General features: G+C 37.9%; 1 protein-coding gene across 1 annotated transcript in view; it reads right to left on the reverse strand.

Annotated features, from left to right (window-relative positions):
• Window positions 1–22,477, reverse strand: part of LOC127437941 (dual serine/threonine and tyrosine protein kinase-like) — a 25,589-nt gene extending 3,112 nt beyond the window's left edge. Inside the window, exons 1-8 of the mRNA XM_051693112.1 lie at window positions 21,743–22,477; window positions 9,806–10,209; window positions 5,375–5,878; window positions 4,839–5,034; window positions 1,687–1,925; window positions 1,493–1,576; window positions 1,245–1,421; window positions 999–1,128 (exon numbers count right to left, since the gene is read on the reverse strand). Coding sequence (XP_051549072.1) covers window positions 999–1,128; window positions 1,245–1,421; window positions 1,493–1,576; window positions 1,687–1,925; window positions 4,839–5,034; window positions 5,375–5,878; window positions 9,806–10,209; window positions 21,743–21,929 — 1,921 coding nt within the window. The 5' untranslated portion in view covers window positions 21,930–22,477. The remainder of the gene's footprint in view (window positions 1–998; window positions 1,129–1,244; window positions 1,422–1,492; window positions 1,577–1,686; window positions 1,926–4,838; window positions 5,035–5,374; window positions 5,879–9,805; window positions 10,210–21,742) is intronic.
• Between the last annotated feature and the right edge of the window lie 288 nt (window positions 22,478–22,765).

Genomic DNA, 22,765 nt, shown 5'->3' on the forward strand with positions numbered 1-22,765 from the left:
AAATACATATATCAAATGTAATATATACATATCAAATAATCCATAATGCATAATATAAAATGAAATTTAATTATAAAACAATTATATGTTTCACATTATGTTTATTATAATGACATTATTATGCATTACAGTAATGAACTTTTTTTTATTAGTGAATATAATTGAATATTTAAATTGAATTTTATTTGATATTTTATACTGTTATTTTATAATATAACAATAATATTGTTCACATTGTTTGAGAGTTTTACGCAGTATATAAATGAAAACTGAATTTTATTTGAATTGTATTTCATATTTTAGATTATTTTAGGCATTACAGTAATGAGAATTGAATTCATTTTAATTGAATTGAATTTGTAATTATTGAATTCAATTTAATATTTAAATTAAGTTTATTTTAATTTTAAAAATGTTTATGAAATTATAAAATTATATATTTTTCTAAATTATTTTTATAATAAGATTGTTATGCATTACAGTAACTGAATATTTACATTTTATTTTAATTGAATTTTTTATTTTATACTATTATTTTATAATATAAAACAAGCATATACTGTATTTTTTCACATTATGTTTATGAGATTTTTCCACAGTATATTAATGAAAACTGATTTTTTTTTTACTGAATATTTTCATTTTTTTAATTTAATAGAATATTTTATATTATTTTACGCATTACAGTGCTTGAAATTTGTTTTGTAGACAAATATAAATTGTGCCTATAAATTAATATGTAAAAAAAATAGAATTATATACGGCTGTCAATCGATTAAAATGGTTAAATAAATTAATTTCATAATATTCTGATTAATTAATTACATTAATTATAATTAATTGCATATATCAATATTTGTGTGATTGCATAAATTTTTTATTGTGTTAATTCAGTGCGATATATTTGATAAAAAAATAACATATTAAAACAACAGCCTTAATGAAAAGCAGTCAACATCGTTTTGTCATAATGAACAATGATTAAACTGTTGTGTTACCATGCAGCAGGATATCTCGGAGCGATCGGCTCTCGAGTGACAGTCGGGCGAGTCGTGGGGCGTGATCTTTCCTCACCCGCAGCCACAGATCTTCAGTACGCTCCAAACGACCCGTGTGACCCTCCTCCAGCTGAACACACACACACACACACACACACACACACACACCTCCATCAGTACCGTGTTTTATCTGTGGTTTCAATCGGGATGTTTGTGGTCAAACACAGGGAAAGAGCACTTAAACACCTGTCTGAGAGATGCGGCGAACGCTTCATGTGAGCTGTTGAGGCGTGTTCTGAACTGTGAGCAGATGCTCTTGGACAGTTTAGCGGCGCTGAGACTCTCGATCGCATCCTGAGCCACTTTACGCTTCCACTCTGGAGTGATCGAGGGAGGATTCACCCACGATATCCTGTGAATTATCTACACAGACAGATCAGTTTCAGAACACTTACATGTGCTTCAGTTCAGTTGTCATCGGTGTGCGATTGTACCTGTTTGATCTGTTCCCAGAACATCCACGTGACAGAAGAACCCGACTGAAACGTCACCTCCACGTGATACGCAGCGTTCAGAATCTGCACACACACACACACACGTAGTGTTTATCATGAGATCACTGGATACCTGTGTGTGTTTATTGTGTGTGTGTGTGTGTGTGTGTGTGTGTGTGTGTGTGTTACTGTACCTGTTTGAGGTGGTTGGACGTGACGTTGTGCACACAAGACTCTGAGGTGGATTTCTCCAGACTGGCGAGACATCTCTCTAGCGTTCCCACGAAACTCTCTCGCAGTATATTCACTGAACTGGTGAGCTTATTAGCCACGGCCTGATTGAGTCCATTCACGATCAGATCTTGAATCTGATTAATACACACCTTGATGTCTTTAGAAGTCACCGGATCACCGTTAGACGACATGATGATATCTGTAAACATGGAGAGAGAGAGAGATGAGTCAGGATGACAGCTGACTAACTAGATAAATACAATAATGAAACTAAGATATATTCACATTTTTTGACATTTGGAGTTTGAAAAGTCTTGTCCTGTTTGAACATTCGGTCACTGTCTGGGATGTCAGAACAGTCTGAAGGTCTGTGACAGCTTTAGGAGGAGTGAGTGTTGATAATTTGGGTCTTGGTTTACACTAGAGATTTTGGAAAGACTCTTAACCAGGTCTGTAGTAAGTTTATAAAATATGGGTGTTTGTTCAACCTCAGTCAAGTGTGTTATCACTGTGGACTTGTAGAAAGTAAATTCTCATTAAAACACTTTATCCTCCTGAGACCCGAGCGTGACTGCTTTGTGTAACTAGCTTTTTGATTTGTAACTAGTAGCACCTCATAAACATGCAAAAAAACAAAAACCATGTATAGACCAAATTCGTTTTCCTAAAACTTGATGTCCACATATGTGTACGGCAGGACTAAGTTATGACATTTTCATCAAATAGTTTATGATGTTTCCAGGAGTGTTGATTATTCATGTTACAGACATTACATCAGAAATTAGCATAATTAATTCAGATTCAAAGTAATGTCAAACATCATCCAATCACTGCCAATCATGTTAAAATAAAATGATACATTATAAATTCTGAATCTATGTACTGATTATCATTGTCACATGTCTGTCAAACATGTTGAGTGATCCAAACATCATCTGCAGCCTGAAACTGAACTTTTGATCAGATTTTAGGAGTGAATGCACTTAACTGCATAGAGAGCTATAGGATGCTCCCTTGCTCCCTATTTAGTGAATGACTTAACCTCCAGTGTGCTGTCTGTCTGCACTGGTCTCAGAACAGTTAGAAATGCACCTTATTTTCATCCTAACTCCATATAAAGCTCAGTGTGATAATGCACAGTGCATACAGGGTTTCTAAGGAAAAAGTGTGTTAAAGCACACTTTAGTGTACATTGTGTTTATCAGTGTGGCATTTCATGATAAATTGACAAATTGTTAAAAATAGCATATCAGATGAAACTAGAGACTGTAATCTTTTGATTCAAACAGCTTTTAATGTAAAAACTTTATTAGGTTTCTTATCAGATGTAGTTTTGTTGCTGTTTCTCCCAAAGATAAACTCCGCTGTGGTCAGCGCCATGTTGTTTGGTCACATGACTCTGTGTGTCGATAGCACAGAGTCTCCTGAACTGAGATCAGTCAGTTTAAATTCATGTAAATTATGTGTTTTTATAGCAAAGCCAAAATACATTGTCCACACATGTGGATGCGCAAAAGGTTAAAACTGAATTGGAAACTTTTTACCAGGTCTTCATCATTTATTTTTGGTACTTTTCAAATGTCTTTTGTGTATAGATTTGACTGTTTTAGCCTTCAGACCCAGACTTTCAATATTAAACTATATAAAGAACATTATAAAAATACTAATTATTACCCGTTTAAATCTGACCAGCTAAACAGAGAATGAAATAAACCATTTCAATATGTATTGTATGAAAATGATTTCTATCAATTTGTCAAAAATTACAACTGTCCCACAGTGGCATCATTTCCACCACACCAAACAATTTGATCCCTAATAAAGTTTTGTTCAAAAGTTAGTGTACTTTTTAACCAAGTGGACAAAAGTGTGCATGCTTGAGATGAAATATGAGACAAACAAAGTAAAATCATTGGAAATATCACTTTTTATTGGGGGCATCATTTGTGATAAAGCAGTTAAAAGTGTGAAAATATGATTTAATTGTGTTTATTTAAGGATACATACAATTTTAGCTATCATTGTATTATACAGCGGAAGTGACTCTGTGGTGGGTATTTTCATGACATGAATTACATAAATCTACTAGTCAGAGTGTTTAACCTTGTGCGAACCCGTGCACACATCTGTGGACATTGTATTTGGGCTTCGCTATAGGCTATGCATAATTTAATTTCATTTAAACTGACTGATCTCAGTTCAGGAGACTCTGTGCTGTCAGTAAAGGGTTAAACTATCAACACACAGTCATGTGACCAAACAACATGGCGCTGACCACAGCGAGTTTATCTTTGAGAGAAACACCAACAAAACTACATCTGATAAGAAACCTAATGAAGTTTTTACATTAAAAGCTGTTTGAATCAAAAGATTAGAGTCTCTAGTTTCATCTGATATGCTATTTTTGAAATTTCATCGATTTATTGTGAAACAGCACACTATTAAACACACTGACCACGTATGTGGACTATAGGCTCATTTTCATTTAAATATCCTCTTTTTACTGTCAGTGTATCATCACATTGAGAATAAATGAATTCATCTAAAAGCTGATAAATGTGTCTTTCAGAGACTTTATATGGAGTTAGGGTGAAAATAAGGTGCATTTCTAACTGTTCTGAGACCAGTGCAGACAGACAGCACACTGGAGGTTAAGTCATTCACTAAATAGGGAGCAAGGGAGCATCCTATAGCTCTCTATGCAGTTAAGTGCATTCACTCCTAAAATCTGACAACTAGAGGACAATTAAAAGTGTGTCCGAGATGTTTCTGTGGATATGTGCTACCGTTTGACCGCATCGCCTAAACAACACAGTAAAGGGGAAGTTTCGCTTTCAAAACATAACAACATTAAAACCACATATTTGCTATCATATGACTTTAGAAGACTTGGAATATAGTGCACGAACCCTAACCCTTCATTTATGACAGTTTTATGGTCATTTCTGAAACGTCTCTGTTTGTGTTCCACAAAAGATAGTCACACAGGAACAACATGAGGTTCAAAAATGATTTTTTGAGTCAACTATGCCTTTAAGTTAAAGTCAATGTGAATCATGTGATGTAACGTGACACTAGATGAAGTTATCTCCCACACACTTTGACCTCTGACCTGTGAACTGTAGGTTAGCGGCGTCCTCCAGCAGTTGCTCCTTCATGCTGCTCAGAGTCTTGATGATCATCTCCTTCATCTCCTCTTGTTTGCGGTTGGCGATGGCCATGAGAGAGCTGAAGAGTTCGCCCTCTTTCTCACGGGTGTATTCCAGACGACGGGGTGTAATCTGAAGATCTCGCTGCATGTCAAACGCCTGAAGGAAAACCATCACATTTTATATAACTGCTGAAAACAGTAACAAACGGCAGCATGTAAATATATATCTGACTACATAAAACACAGGGACTTCTATATAAGGAAACAAACGAATCAGTTCAGTTGCAATGATTTGAATTGATTCACTAAAACGAATCTTTCCAACACAAGTAAGTTTAGGAAATTGCAATTATCTTTTCTCCTGTAGTTTGTCTGTAAAGTGGCATGCGCAAAACAATGCGACAAACACAGTTTGTGACGCTACATGCTAGTTGTTTGAAAAAGTAGCTGTGAAAGTATAAAAATGTAGTTACATTAGTAGCGTGTTTTAGTGTCACCTGGTTGATGAAGAAATCCAGAGAGCTGCAGTGAATGTCGTTTAGCATGTTTGCGGCCTCCACCTGTTGATTCTGCAGCACGAGTCGCGTGAATGGCACCAGCACACGGTGCAGACGCTCCAGACTCTCTCCCAGAATGCTCTGCATCTTGCCGGATCCGCCGGGCGTCTGCGCAGGCGCTCCACATGCACAGGGTCCCGCCAAACTGTTGATGAGCTTTAGAGACATGAGCTGTTTGTACAGCGCACTGCGGTCTCTCTCGCGGTCACTGCCGCGGGTCGGTTCTGGGGACGCGGATTCTGCCAGGCCGCTCGGAATTCGTATGAAGCAAATGGGGAATGACAGTATCTCACGAACTTTCTGTAGATCGCTCACCTGCTGCGGACTCAACACGTCTTTGTTGACGGCGTAGAGGATTATGGGAAGGATTCCGCGTTTGCGGTCGACCAGCGCGCTGTCGACACTCTGCACGTTACGACACGGAAGAACCATGATCTTCACCTCCTAAACACACACATGAAACAGATGACATCACATAATAATGTTGCGTTTGTGTAATTTACAAGAAACTAATGAAGGGCAAGATATTAGTTTGGCTATCATTACAAACAAGGCATTTCTTTTAATTATCGTATAGTCAGAAAAATACTGTACACGAATGCAGACGCAAATGCTTGGGCAATATTAATTTGTACGTTTACATGCACTTTAAAGGTTGATTTCATTCAGACTAAAACTATTAAATAAAATTATAATGTCATGTAGATGCTTTAGTTTGACGGAAATCGTACGTTACAATTTTTGCGAAGTCGTACTAACAGACCCAATGTATTGCAGTCGATATTAGTTTGTACGTTTATATGCACTTTAAATGTTCGATTTTAGTCAGACAAAAACAATAATTTGTCTTTTTTTAATGTCATGCAAATGCTTCAGTTCGACTGAAATTGTATATTGCGATTTTTGCAAAGTAGGACAGACAGACCCAACATATTGCAGTCGTTATTAGTCAGTATGTTTACATGCACTTTAATAGTTAAATTTTAGTAGGATTAAACCAATAATTCGTCTTTTTATAATGTCTTGTGAACACTTCAGTTCGACTGAAATCGTAGGTTACGACTTCTGCGAAGTAGGACTGACAGACCCAACGTATTGCAGTCAATATTAGTTAGTACGTTTATATGCACTTTAAATGTTCGATTTTAGCCGTACTAAAACAATAATTAGTCTTTTTATAAATGTAATGTAAATGTTTTAGTTCGACTGAAATCATGCGTTACGGTTTTTGATTTTTGCGCAGCCATACTAACAGACCCAACATATTGCAGCTGATATTAGTTTTTATGTTTACATGCACTTTAAAAGTTTGATTTCAGTCAGACTAAAACAATAATTTGTCTTTTTATATTGTCATGTAAACGCTTTAATTCAACAGAAATCATAAGTTATTCTGCGAAGTCGGACTAACAGACCCAACATATTGCGGTTGATATTAGTTGTTAATTTTGTTGACGAGATTAATACCAGCGCAACATGTATTTAAAGCTTCCTCAGCTGATGTCCTTCCTACAAATATTCAATTACACATTGTGTCACGTATACTTGCACAGACTAAGACTGTAGCTCGATTAGGCCAAACCCCTAATGTGTGCTTAGTGACAGACCAATAAATTGGCCAATAGTTGATCATTTTTGGAGGATTTATTTTCATAATTTTAAAGCAATTGCACTCGAAAAGAGTAATTTCATGCCAAAAAATAAATACATTTCACTATAGAAATTTCCATGGCTTTTATAATCTTTTGTTAATTTCCATTAGTTTTCCAAGCTTGAAAATGGCAGATTTCATGACTGTGGGAATCCCGAACAAACCATGAAATCGAGCTTGGGTTGCTAGATATACAAGGCTAAAGTTTCACTCTATAACTAATGAAAAACTAGAGAGGCAAAGAGAACTCGAGACAGACAGACAGACAGACAGACAGAGACAGACAGATATAGAGAGACTAGCAAAGTAACACAATAGAGGCAGTCAGTGCCGTCTCTCAAACACAAGCTCAACTGAGCGCTGAAATCTCTCTGGAACAAAGATGTCTTGCAATCACAGCTCCTCATAAATGGCCATCTAACACTGGATTTGATCGTTTGTCTGAGCACTGGAGCCGCAGGCTGAAACCGAACATACACTCATCTACTGCACATAACACCTCACGGTGGAAAGCGGCCAGCGTGTGTGTGTGTTTTAGCAGGAATGCTGGGAATCTGGTCACAGCACACACACACACTTCACTCTCCGCTGTCACTGTACACGACCCGGTGCACAAGGGACAGGCGGTAATTAACACCTCAGCGCTAATGTGTGTGTGCCGCACAAAAACAGACGCAGTTCATTTGAGAGAGGACGTGAATCTAGCAGATATGTGCCATAGTAAAACATCACACAAACACACAACCATACACTACACGCAACCTAAATCTGCAGCCTCAGTTTCCTATTCTAAGCTGGCAGTAGTGGTACCCGGAGGGGTCTTCTGCTGCTGTAGCCCATCCGCCTCAATTTGACGTGTTGTGTGTTCAGAAATGCTTTTCTGCCTAGAACTGTTGTAACGTGTGTTTATTTGGGTTACTGTCACCTTCCTGTCAGCTTGGATCAGATCTAATATTTTCCCCATTCTGATGGTTGATGTAAACATTAACTGAAGCTCCTGACCCATATCTGCATGATTTTATACATTACACTGCTGCCACACAATTGGCTGGTTAGATAATCACATGAATAAGTAGATGTACAGGTGTATCAAATAAAGTGGCCAGTGAGTGTATATCACCATAGCAACAACTAGAGCTCTTATTTTCCCCATCGGTGGTCATGTGAAGGGCACCAGACCCAAAGCACAGAGTTACATAAACACTAGAGAAACAGATGGAAGAATAGTTGATGTTCCTGTAATGATTCTGTTAACATTCTCAAATAATGTGAGAAAATCACTTCATTCTTAAAAACATGACCTCACTCTAAGGACTATATTTCCCAGGTAGTCAGGTTAGAGGCAGTCAGAGGTCCCTTTCAGTCTGATTTGAGTCTGATCAAAGATTTATTAGAGTCTGATCAGGGTCGGGATCGAGTCTGATCAAGGACGGAATCAGGTCTGATAGGAGACTAATTGGAATCGAAAGATTTTTTAGTCTGATCTGCAAGTGATTCTGAGAAGGAATCGCGTCTTATTGAGGTTGGAATCACGTCTGGCCAGGGTTGGAATTGCATCTGATCAGACTGATTTAAGTCTAACCAGAGACTGATTCAAGTCTGAATTGACTGAGATGCAATCCAGTCTGATTGGGGTCGGAATCGGAGATTCATTCGAGTCTGATCGGAGCCGGAATCCAGTCTGATCAGGGTTGGAATACAGTCTGATCGGACGGAATGGAGTCTGATATGAGACTAATTAGAGTCTAATCGGAGACTGATTCAAGTCTGAATTGACTGAGATGGAATAGAGTCTGATTCGGGTCGGAATCGAGTCTGATCAGAGACTGATTTGTGTCTGATCGGAGACTGAATCCAGTCTGATCAGGGTTGGAATAGAGTCTGATTGGATCTGGAATCGAGTCTGATCGCATATGGAAACCAGTCCGATCAGAGACTGATCTGAGTCAAATTGGAGACTGATTCAAGTCTGAATTGACTGAGATGGAATCGAGTCTGATCGGAGACGGAATCGTGTCTGACAAGGGTCAGAATCGAGTCTGATCGGTAATTGATTTGAGTTTTATAGGAGATTTATTCAAGTCTGATCAGGGTCAGAATAGAGTCTGACCGGAGACTGATTTGAATCCGATCGGAAATTGATTCGAGTCTGATAGGAGAATGATTCAAGTCTGAGCGGGGTCGGAATCACAACTGATCGAAGATGAAATCAGGTCTGATCGGAGACTAATTGGAGTCTAAATGATTTTTGATACTGTGTCTCAGAATCAGTTGCAGATCAATCACATCTGATCGGAGATGGAATCCAGTCTGATTGGGGTCAGAATATAAGACTGACGGAGTTATATGGTCTACTTTAATGGTGATTTGAAGGTTATTTATGTCATTCTTTGAGCTTGACAGTAACGTCAATGACCAACATGCGGTATCGGATTTGGATCAGGGTCGTCGGACCGATACCTGATTTAGGTAAAAACGTCAGTATCTGACCAGATACCAATCCAGATATCGGATCGGCGCCATCCCTATTTGATTGGAACTGATTTAAATTGGAGTCTTATTTGATTCTCTTATTTGAGTCTGATATAAGATTGGGGTCTGATATGAGACTGATTTGAGGCTGTGATGTAAATGCGAGTCATTCTGTGATGTTTTAAATACGTGCTGCACCAAAACACATGACCTCACTCGGAGGATTACATTTCCCGTGGTGCTCTTACCTGCAGCAGTGGATGATGAAGCGTGATCTCGAGCTCGGCCGATCGCAGCGCATCATCTTCACACTCCTGGATCTCCAGGTCTTCGCACGGCACCGTATCCCAACGACCGCAGTGAGCCGCTAACTGATGCACAAGCTCATACTGACCCGACAACGCCAAACTCAACCGCCTCTGACGACCGTGTGTGAAACACAACTTCCTCCTCCGGCAGGTCCCGCCCTCCGGTCCACAGGCCCTGCCTGCCTCCGACCCGAGGGGGAGGAGCCTCTCTCCAAGCAGACAGTTCAGGAGTTGGTATCGGGCCGCACAGTCCTGACCCAGAATGAAAATATAAGGTGTGCTACCAACAACATTCTGCAGGGATTCTTCCTTTTGACGTGGGAATGAGATACCACTGAGCTGACCTGAGACAGAAAGAGAAACAAAGAAATAAGACGATTAGAGTTTTCAGCATTTTTAGATTTCAATATTAAATGGAGAGTTCGAACTGATTCATGAAAATCAATCCAACAATGTTGCTTTATTTTATAAAGACAGTAACATCATTGTGAATATCTCTTGAACTTTCAATATATTGAATATAAACTGCTTACTAGCTTACCCTGAATTAACCCAAACAAACTGAAACTAATGTAGCGAAATACAGACAAAAACAAGACAGAATGTTCATATTCTAATATTTCAGTGGTGCAAAAACACCGTGATCTCCAGCGGGTTTGGGCCCGTGTGTCCTGAGGCCCACACCTCATGACCCAACTCTGAGCCAGCCCAAACACACACACAGAGCCACGAGTCATCATGGTTATTATTAGGATGTGGTCATAATCCCCAGCACTGCTGAGTCACTGTGTTATACAACACTACAGCAGTGTACACTACACTTATCTTCTGCTAATTCTACACTGCATGCCAACATGCTAACTCACTCATAAACACAAATCACATTATAACCAGTTGAGAAATGCTGCATGCTCTATGCCTGACATCTAACCAAATCAAATCAGATTGAACCATCTGTGTAAAACTAACCCTAACACGTCTGATCGCTGTGAATCAAATGCAACCGTAACACAGCAGAAATGATGATTCTTTAACATATTTATTTAAAACCCCCAATAGAGTTCCAGCTCTTTTCAAAATATTATTATCCAGGACATTGTGTACAAGCAACGCCTGTGATATTTCAACAATAACTTGTGAGGGTTGTGATATATTGTGCTGGACGTCGTGCAATTCAGTTAATTATATTTGCAATCTAATATGAACTCTAGTACCTGATTGCTTTAATGTAACGGAACCGGTTTCATTCAGTTTTCGCTAGGGCTGCACAATTATGACAAAAATCTGAACTGTTGATCTTTTCCCTTGATATTGTAATTAGTTGGCACGCACTGAAAGTGCGAAGGCACCTACTGTTTTCTTCTTTTTTTTTGTTGGCAGGGAGTCTTTGGTTGCCCATAGAACCATTTGGAAGAAAGTTGTGAAATTTGGCACACTGATAGAGGATACCCAGATCTATAACTGACCCAAATTAGGGGCCTCTAACTCAAACCCTCTAGCGCCACCAGCTGTTCAAATTTGCACTTATGTTTATGCTCATAACTTTTGAACCTTAAGTGCTAGAATCAAAATTCTCAAATGCACTGAATTTTGTCATAAAATGCTGTATTTTACAAACACATTGGTGTACCATTATGAAACTTGGTATGCATCATCTGCACTTTGCCTTTGGTACATATAGAGTTTTGGGCCAGTGCCACCTTGTGGTCAAAAGTTAAAACAAAATATTTAAAAATACTTATAACGTTTGATTATTGCTCTCTTTAGATTCCTTGGGTCATGCAGAATTTGCTGATACCAAATTTGCCATGGTCGGATATACTTCCTGTCCACCATATTTTATTTTATTGAAAACCTACTTCTTCAAACTCCTCCTAGACCATAAGTCCAATTTGCATGAAATTTGTCATGTATCATCTAGAGACACTCATCACAAATAATTATCAAAAGTTTCCGATAGACAAAGCGGTTCTCGAATAGCGCACCAGTGAATTTGATGGCAAATTGCCAAAAAGCATGTGAAGCTACCTATTGGTAAAAAGTTATAATTAATTGTATTTTAATTTGAGCAATTCTACCTATGCTTTTTATACTGCTTTTCTCAAAGTAATGTTCGCTGATGTCCAGTGACATTTCCGTTATTGGCGTGCTTGGCCCCGGTAACTGCTGCTTGCAGCTATATTTGTGATTCATTTTGATTTATAGAATTCGCATTAAAATACATATTTTGTATGTAACTATTCCAGAATAACTTGCTGTTTTGTGTATCATTAAAAAAAAACATTGCCTCAGAACACGTCCACATTAATTCGTTATCATTCAAAAACGCATTGATTTTGCTACGTTTATACCATTTTTTTCACACTAGAATGACATTTTCCTCCAGCAAAACTGAAATTTTAGAAAAAGCTCACTTTTGGAAAAATAAAGTTAGGGAACTGAAAACTTTTCAAACTTTATCAGTGTGGTCGTGGCCTAAATAGTAAACTTTACTAGGCCCTCTAATCAACAAGGATTCAAAACTGTTCAAATTATTAATAACACAGAAATTGAGCAACAGACATGTCTCCGATTGGTTACAATTCTCAATGTTCCAAAAAACACTTTGTAAATAGAACATTCAGATATGACTGAATTTTGTATTTGACACACTTCACGATTAACTGCGGCAGACATAATTGTAATCTCAATTATTTTTTCGCATAATTATGTAGCCGTAATCTTCGCAAATCCACACTGTTTTCAGTTCTAAGTGACCCAAAATAGTCCCTTATTTAATAAATAATTTATTATTAAATACAATTACTGTAATTAAGTAGTTAAAGCTTTTACATCCGTTTCGTGATTCAAATTGGGGCTAAAAAGGGTTTTGCCATCTACAACTAAAAAACATTTAGTTTTTTTGTTTAGCTTGATAATGTTAGCATTTTCAATTGATACCATTAGCTTCTCTGATCATGCAAATACACAGCTAGTCAGTATTAGCACCAAATAATTTCATCTTCTATTAGTGAAACCGAAACAATACTGCGAGTGGGTAATACAAAACATTGACTTAGTGGTGATAAAACAATATGATTTTAAAACGTTAATCTTAATGACAAGGTAAAACAGTCAGAGTCAAGATTTCTATCGTAACAAACCTTTACGAAGGCATGGTTAGCAACACAAGTCATATTGTTTTATTATAGCAAAAAAAAAATTTTTTTTGAAGACATTATTTCAGGACATTTGTAGTATAGGTCTCTGCGGAACAATAATGGGTGTTTTCCAATCTGTGGCCGTTTCCAAACCGGGATGGGCGTTTCTAAACTATCCAATGAAAGTAGGGAATCTCTATGTAGTAGGCAAATCATGTTAAGTGGTTGAAAAATGCCCACTGATTGGGAAAAGCCCATTTTGTCTCGGAAATTTAAGTAATTTTCTTATATCCATAATTGGAAAACTGCACTACAGAATTCCATGTTTTGTAGGTAGCATGTGAACATAAGGGCGTCGCTCACCAATCAGTGCTGTGATTGGTGTTCTCATCATTACAGTGAGATTAACTGGTAGATTTTACCACAATGATGATGACTGTGAGCAAGTCTTAACAAACCAGTGCACTGATTCACACGCCTGACAAGATCAGACACACAGTCTTAATAGTTTCCTTTGTAGTGCAAATCTGAGGAAAAGATACTGTATACACAATACCAGTAAATACATTTGGACTAGTGTTGTCACTAGTGGTCGACCGATATGTTTTTTAATGGCCGATGCCGATATCCAGAGAGCAGGGTGGCCAATAGGCCGATATAATGCTGATATATCACACAATTTAATACGGTAAATAACAAACATAAAATTGCTAAAAATAAATAAATAAAATTATTATTTAGCAATTTTTACTCAATTTCACACACACACCAAAAATAATATTGTATTTTAAATGGTAGATATCAGTTTCTTCAGATTTCTGTTTGGTCATCAAATTTTAGTAATTTATTTGCACATGAAGAAACTGTTAATATATTAGGAAGAAGGAAATAACAGTACACACAGTAGTCCAGCAACCATGGATGGCATGTCCACGTTAGCAATCGCATTTACTCAAAAAATACTGAATCAAACCAATTGTACATACAGTAAATAGTGAATAATACATTTACTTATAGCATCTACTTATAGTTATACTTAACTGACAGCTGTTTTGAATGAATGGAACTCTTAAGGAAACTGGTTTCCGAACAGTTTGAAAAGCAGCATATTTTCATCCTACATCCGTATAGAGCCTCCGAAGGCAGCATTTTCCTGGTTTCGGACGCAGCCTTGAAGTTGTACTCAAGCGCTCGTGCAGATCCGATGCGAGCAGCAGCAATCTCCTGACAGTTTAAATGGCCTGGATCGCCTGCTTGGACTGTCACGGATGGACCGGCATGATTTGTGAATGAGAGGATCCTGATCTTGAAGTTTTTGATTCTGGCTGATAGAATAAACGCTTCGGAGGAAGATTTTAGAAGAGCGCTCCACAGGATGCTGGATCTGCTGAAGATTTGTGAGGTTGGTTTATTACATCTGTTTAAATGAGATATGTGCACATTTGCAGACAGTATCTGATATTAGTTTTATAGTTATTTGCCTTTTTATCATAAGGCAAGACAGTTAAAGTTACAGGGAACTGTTGAGGAGAGAGAGGGAGAATGAAACAGACGAGCACTATTATCAGCTTAAACGCGTCTGTCGCGGCGGCTCTGATATGCGGACCGTTAAACGACACTGTGTTGCACACTGGTCTATTATTGTAGTTACACGATGGCACGTAACAACAAAACAAACCGTGACCGCTCGTTTACATGTCTCAGTCGCCCTCAAGAAAACAAATTGGCCAAACAGGAAAATGTATCAGAATATCGGCCGATTTATCGGTCGACCACTAACTGTCACGGTACTAAAATTTAAATTGTCGGTACTGATACCAGTGAAATTTCACGGTTCTCGATACCAATTTCAATACCACAGCAAAAATATGATAATATAATAATATGCTATTGAACACACCAGTTTAGTTATTTTTATAATTTAATAATTATTTTAATAATTATTTTTCCAGAATTCCATGTTTTAAAGTTTAATTTCATCATCAAAATTATGTCTAATCAATTAATTCTTAAAACTTTTAACAAGTGAAAATATAACTTTTCAACATTTTTGGCCAAACTTTAATACAACAGCTGTCTTGCTTGTGATATATTGCCAAATTATTTGTATTACTGTTATTATTATTAATACATTGAATATTACACTTTATTCATTTTCTATACAGTTGTAATATATTTGTCACAATTTCTTATATTTCAGGCATCTAGCTTTTATTATTTTTATTTTATTGTTTTTTTTTTTGCCGGATGCTTCACTTTTCCGGATGAACAGTTCGTGTCACGGCCCAGTGTGATCATTAAAGACTTTTAAGTCATGTTTGAAATCTCTTCTCTTTACACTGGCCTTTGAGTCTGAAAAATGAAATGTAGGACACAGATTCGAAGTGTTTGTATAGATTACTGGTGTTTGTGTATGTGGACATTTTGAAATTTGTTGTTGTTTTACATTTTTATTACTGTGAAGCACTTTGGTCAACTCTGTTGTTTTAAATGCGATATAAATAAAGTTGAGTTGAGATTAAAGCACAATGCCGTGATTTAATTATATAAATATATAGTCTACATGTAATACGCGTTTTACAGTGGATTAGTGCTCTGCTCTGTCATCTGATACAACGTGAATGATTCTCAATGTCTGTGAAGTTTCCAGTATTTGAGCGGTCAGATTTATACAGTACACAGCTCTTCCACACTAAGATTGCAGCCTTCAGCGTTTAATAAATCACATTAGGACATATCACTTGGATTAATTGTCCATTTCAGTGTAAAAGCAGTAACAGAGCACGCATTTAAAATAAGCCAGCGAGCATTTTAAAGCAGTCGTGTGTCAGTCATATTGTGCGCTGGTACCGGATTGAGTCTGTGCTCGGTACTACCAGTGCTGCAGAAACACTGGTACCGTTACATCTTTTTTATTTTAGTATCGACTTGGTATTGAAGTACCGGTACTTTTGACAACACTAGTTTGGACATACCTACTCATTCTTACTTTTGACTATTTTAGTCACCAAACTATGAAATAACAAAACAAAAATGGAAGTATGAGGATTATGTAATGACAACAAAATGTAAAACAAACTAAAACGAAACATACATTTTATATTTGTATTTGTCTACAAAACTCATTTCAAGCATGTCAGCATCAAAATAAAGTTTTAAAAGGTTTTTAAGATCATGAGAATCATAATTTCAGAATACATTCATCATATATTATCAATCACACAGGCAGATCTACAGATGCTACATACATAAATCCACGATACACACACACAAATATATCATTTTAGTGTGTGTGTGTGTGGGGGGGGGGGTCAAAGCAGAGGGTCTCGAGAGTCAGGGTCAAAGGTCACAACAACAGGACTCCCAGTCTGTGACAGTTGTGCTGGAGATTTGGGTTCTTCACACAGAACACAAGTTAAAAATATTAAACTCTGTTTTACAGTAAAATGACGAAGAATTCACACACTGGCCACATTTACACGCACATCATTTTCAGATTAACAACCATAAACTGAATAAACCTGAAAAACACGTTAATATGCTCTGCAGTTTACATGTAATAAACACACACACATGCATTATTTATGGCATTCAGTGGTCAAAAATAGCTTGGTCAAAATATGACCAAATATGGAAATTAATTTGAATTTTCACATGTATTAAACATGTTCACGGTTTCAAACAATCTTTTATTTTTACTTGTTCACAGCTCTTTCCATTTGATTTGTTTATTTTCTGTCGTTCTTTTGTTCTCCGCTGCAGATTAAATGAGAGTGAATGATTTCATTGAGCGTGCAGAGGAAACTTACGTCATTACATGCTAAATTCCTTTATTACTGGAAAAACCACACCCACACACACACACACACACACACACACGTGTGCAACATAACACTAAACATCAAGACGGTCAATATTCCTGCTAATCAGTCTCCAGAACATCAGGAGAATTCCTCAAAAGCTCTGAATTCATTCTCTATGTCTGAATCAGTGTTTTTACTGTGTCCTAATTAAACTCATTGTGAGTATCGCAGCTTTAGTTGCAGTGAATGTGACTCTGTTCACAGGCTGTAAGCTGCTTATTTCTGCTCCAAATCCTGTTTGAGACGTTATCTGCTTTTAACACACAAGAAATCTACAGCACAAATCACCCTTAATGATCCACTGACAACTACCAATAACACAACACGCTTTAAGAATTCACTTTCCCACTGAAAACTAACAACATATAAACACTCTTTCTGACACATTGATAAACAACACAACACACACTAGTGGTCGACAGATATTGATATCTAGAAAGCAGGATGGCCAACATAAATGCCGATAGACTTCATACAATTTAACAACAACAAATCAAAAAGTGAAATAAACACTTTTTTTTTTTTTTTTACAAAATGTACTCAAGTTGTTTATCATCCACTGACAGATCTTGATAGATTTAGAAAGTTAACACTTCTGTTATGCAGCAAAGCAAAAACAGTTATCGGCCAATATATCGGTCCTTCACTAATACACGCATCAAACACAGTTATCATCCGATATATCGGTCTGTCCTAAATATTCACATCAAAAGCATTTATCGTCCGATATATCGGTCTGTCACTAAAACACGCATCAAACGTAGTTATTGTCCGATATATCGGTCCATCACTATAACACGCATCAAACACAGTTATTGGCCGACGTATCGGTCCTTCACTAATATGCGCACTAAACACAGTTATCGGCCGATATATCGGTCCGTCACTAATACACGCATCAAACGCGGTTATTGGCCGACGTATCGGTCCTTCACTAATATGCGCACTAAACACAGTTATCGGCCGATATACCGGTCCGTCACTAATACACGCATCAAACACAGTTATTGGCCGACGTATCGGTCCTTCACTAATATGCGCACTAAACACAGTTATCGGCCGATATATCGGTCCGTCACTAATACACGCATCAAACGCGGTTATTGGCCGACGTATCGGTCCTTCACTAATATGCGCACTAAACACAGTTATCGGCCGATATATCGGTCCGTCACTAATACACGCATCAAACGCGGTTATTGTCCGATATATCGGTCCATCATTAATACATGCATCAAACACGGTTATTGTCCGATATATCGGTCCATTACTAATACACGCATCAAACGCAGTTAACGTCCGATACATCGGTCCGTCACTAATACGCACACCAAAAACGGTTAGCGTCCGATGTAGCGGACTGTCACTAAAACATGCATCAAACACAGTTATTGTCATATACATAGGTCTTTCACTAATACATGCATCAAACACAGTTATCGTACAACGTATCAGTCCGTCACTCATACACGCATCAAACACAGTTTTCATCCGACGTATCGGTCTGTCACTAATACACGCATCACAGTTTTTTTTTTATGACTGATGCCGCTATCCAGAGAGCAGGGTTGCCAATAGGCCAATACAATGCCGATATATCACACAATTTAATAACAATAACAAACATAAAATTGCTAAAAAAATAAACTCTTATTTAACACTATATTTACTAATTTTCACCCAAAACTAAAAAAATATTGTATTTTAAATGGTAGATATCAGTTTCTTCAAATTTCTGTTTAGTCATCAAATTTTAGATATTTATTTGCACATGAAGAAATTGTTAATATATAAGAAGGAAATAACAGTACACACAGTAGTCCAACAACCATGGATGGCATGTCCGTGTTAGCAGTCACATTTACTCAAAAAATATAGAATTAATCCAATTGTACATACAGTGCATAGTGAATAATACATTTACTTATAGCACACGTGAAGCGCTTTTACCTTGGGCTGCATCTGAACACGTAGGCAGCTGACTTGCTACCTTGCTGCCTAATCAGTTAATGGCTTAACTGACAGCTGTTTTGAATGAATGGAACTCTTAAGGAAACTGGTCTCCGAACAGTTTGAAAAGCACCTTATTTTCATCATACCTCCGTATAGGCAGCATTTTACTAGTTTCGGACGCAGCCTTGAAGTAGATAGTTTAAACGGCCTGGATCGCCTGCCTGGATTGACCCGGAGTGAAAGTCATGATTTGTGAATGAGAGGAAGTTTTGATCCTGAAGTTTTTGATTCTGGCTGATAGCATACGCACTTCAGAGGAATATATTATATGAGCGCTCGACAGGAAGAAAACGCTGGATTTTTGTGAGGTTTGTGGATTACATCTGTTTAAACAAGATATCTGCATATTTGCAAACGGTATATAATACAAGTTTTATTGATATTTGCCTTTTATCATTAGAAAAGTTGCAGGGAACTGTTGAGGAGAGGCTGTTAGAATATGTGCTTCAGAGGAAGATTTATGAGTGCTCCACCGGATGCTGGATCTGCTGAAGTTTTGTGAGGTTGGTTTATTACATCTGTTTAAATGAGATATGTGCATATTTGCAGACGGTATATATGATATTAGTTTTATTGATATTTGCCTTTTTATCATTAGACAAGACAGTTAAAGTTACAGGGAACTGTTGAGGAAACGGAGAATGAAACAGACAAGCACTATTATGAGCTCAAACGCATCTGCTGCGGCTCTGATATGCGGACCGTTTAAATAACACTGTTGCACACCGGTCTATTATTGTAGTAACATGATGGCACATAACAAGAAAACGAACCGTGACAGGTCATTTACATTTCACACTCGCTTCACATGCAAGCAGGCAATTTTTGGCGCCCTCAAGAAAAGAACAAAAAAAACAGGCAAACGGAAATATCAGTCGATGCGATAATTAAAAAAGTCAGAATATCTGCGATTTATCGGCCTTGCCGATATATCGGTCGATCACTAGTCACTAGGGCTGAAATGATTAGTTGACGTTATCGACAACGTCGACAATAAAAATTTACAAAACTTTTCGTTGTCGAATAGTCGTTTGATCTTAACGTAACATAAGATCATATGAAACTCTAATGATTGCACACAAGAGCAGCACTGCAGCTCACGCCTGACTGAGGAGAGGAAGAAAACACATCTTACAGTCCAGACGCACTCTAAACTTTCCAAACAGCTTCAGCTAGTGTAGATCGCAAAGTATGAGGGAATTATAATGCAAAAATACTAAATAAGTAAATACAGAAGCACTCTTGTTGTGGAATAAGCAGAGCCGGAGCTGACGCTCAGCTTAAGCAAAACTTGTGTGTCGAGCGTTTTTAAAGGAAACACCCCGGCGTTACATCTTTAATGCAGTTATATTTAATGCGTTATAGCTTTATTAAAGTTAAAATAAGGAAACGTCATTTCTCAGTGCGGTCAGCGCCTCTTCTACGAGTTGTGTGAATGTCCCGATCTAAGGGGGAGAGATTGAAACTGCACCGGCTGATGCACACTCTGTCACGGGACGCTCGTCCCTCGAGCGCACACACTTAATGCAGCTAGATTATAACGTGATGACAACTTATTGAATCATAATCAAAATCAGAACATTGTCAATACGCAGCTTTATTAATAAGAGAGAGTTTGTTTTTTTTGTGAGTTAAAGATGGATTGAAGTGAACAGAAAGGTGAGAGCGTCTTCACCCCATTATACACGGCAACAAAATATGTTTTTGATTTGTTTTAGTTTTGGCTTGTTTTCCAATATAAATATCTGAAACTCCTTTAAAACAACATTTACTTTAGCAGATATACTGCAGAAGAGTGTTTTGTTTTTTTTATCTGAGAATGCTGAATATAATATTAAATATTTTAATTCAGTGAATGTCATTTCGAGGTATTTTTAAAAGATGATTTTGTCCTCTTTATTGTTAGTAAGCACGTTTAATACAATATTTTAAGTCAGGGCACAAGCTGAATAATCGGTTAAGAGCTAACGATTAATCTTTGCAATAATTGCCCGAATAGTCGAATAATCGTTCGAATAATTGTTAGATTAGTCGATTATCAAAACAATCGTTAGTTGCAGCCCTGCTAGTCACTAATATGTGCATCAAACACAGTATTCGTCTGATATATCGGTCTGTCACTAATACACGCATCATAGACAGTTATCGGCCGATGCGATAATCATAACATGACCAAATATCGGCTGATATATCCGTCTGTCTCTGATCATCAAAACACAACACAACACATTTGTATACACACTCCAATCAGAAATACACAATCTGACCCAACCACAACCGACAACTGCACAACATATACTGTATATATACACACTACATCATAAAACACAACACTCAAAGTACCACAACAAGACAAAGACTTGTAACAACACAACACACATAAAACACAAACTCAAAAAAACTATTGATATATTGCGATACTTTTTCTCAAATATTGTATCAATACTTTAGATTCATATGTCAATATTTATATTCAACTATGTGTATTCATATCTTGTAAACTGTTACTTCCAAATAAATTTAATGAGCTCACCAAGAGACATAAACGTGATGTTTCGAGCTACATGCTCTTCCTCAGACATCAGTAAATAACTGAAATATACCCAAATGAACTGAATCGAAACTGGAATTGTTCGTAATCGAATCAAATTATGATATCGTGATGTATCGCAATAATATATCGAATCGTGAGGTGTCCGGCGATACACTCGGGTCCAAAACACCACACAGTAATCACAAATACACTCAACATCAAATAACACAACACACTCTCTAAGCAAACACAACATCTGTCTAAACATCTTATTGTACAGTACAAAAACTAGTATTAAAAGTATTACTGGGTCAGAACCGGGTCTCACCTGTCTCTACACCCGCAGCAGGTCCAGGTGTGCTGGCGCTGGTGTTGCTGTGGTTCTGACGGATCTCTCGGAAGAAGACGATGGTCTCTTTCAGGTTCTTTTTCAGGAAGACGATGTGTTTGTTGTAGTGGCTGAAGGTTCGAGTCAGATCTCGCACCAGTGGACCTGATTTCTGAGGGTTTTCCATCCTGATCCAAGACCAGAACCCGGACCGAACCAGTTTCTGTTTGTGTGTGTCACATATCCATTCAAACTACAGGTCCAACTACACAAATGCGAGTTCAGTGTTTACTGAGACGCCCAAAGGACTGAAAACTGGACCGAACCACCACAACAACACCAGTGCGCCTGCGCGTGTATATATATGTGTGTGTGTGTGTGTGTGTGTGTGTCAGCGCATCAACACATCAACACACACACACAACAGCCTCCCTTAATCCAGACAAATAACAAAGTTCAGAAGATCCAGTATGTGGAATTCCCCTCGACAACACAAACACACACTGACACTCACACACTCGGGCGGACCAGAGGCCGAACCGGGTTGCTAGTTCTGTTTAGCGGCTGTTCTGCGGGGGTTTCCCCGTGGACGAGCGCCGATCATCGGTCAGGGGCAGCGGAGCGGCTGAAGATCCGGTTGTAGGTTCGGTTGTGATTTATTAAGACTCGGGAATTTTTCGCTACCAGTCGCCGCTGCTGCTGTTCGTCCCTTTGGCTAGAGGAACGCGCGGTGGGCGGGGCGTGACGCGCGTGATATCCTCTGGGAAATGTAGTCTGCGTCACATACTGCAACTGCGCACTAGAAGTGTGTACTTCACTGGTGATGTGAAAGTTCATACATTTGATTGTTTTAAGACGGCACGCCAGTACTATGCATGTCATTCATTTGTGGCTTGATACCACAAACCACTTTGTCTGTTTATTCCAACACTTCAGAGAGCGGCCACACGGGGGCGGGCTTACCGCGTTGAACATTTGGCGCTTACAGTTTTTTGCTTTTTAGTCTAAAGAATGTATGATATC

The sequence above is a fragment of the Myxocyprinus asiaticus genome, chromosome 49 (genome assembly GCF_019703515.2).
Source record: "Myxocyprinus asiaticus isolate MX2 ecotype Aquarium Trade chromosome 49, UBuf_Myxa_2, whole genome shotgun sequence".
NCBI classification, from domain to species: domain Eukaryota; kingdom Metazoa; phylum Chordata; class Actinopteri; order Cypriniformes; family Catostomidae; genus Myxocyprinus; species Myxocyprinus asiaticus.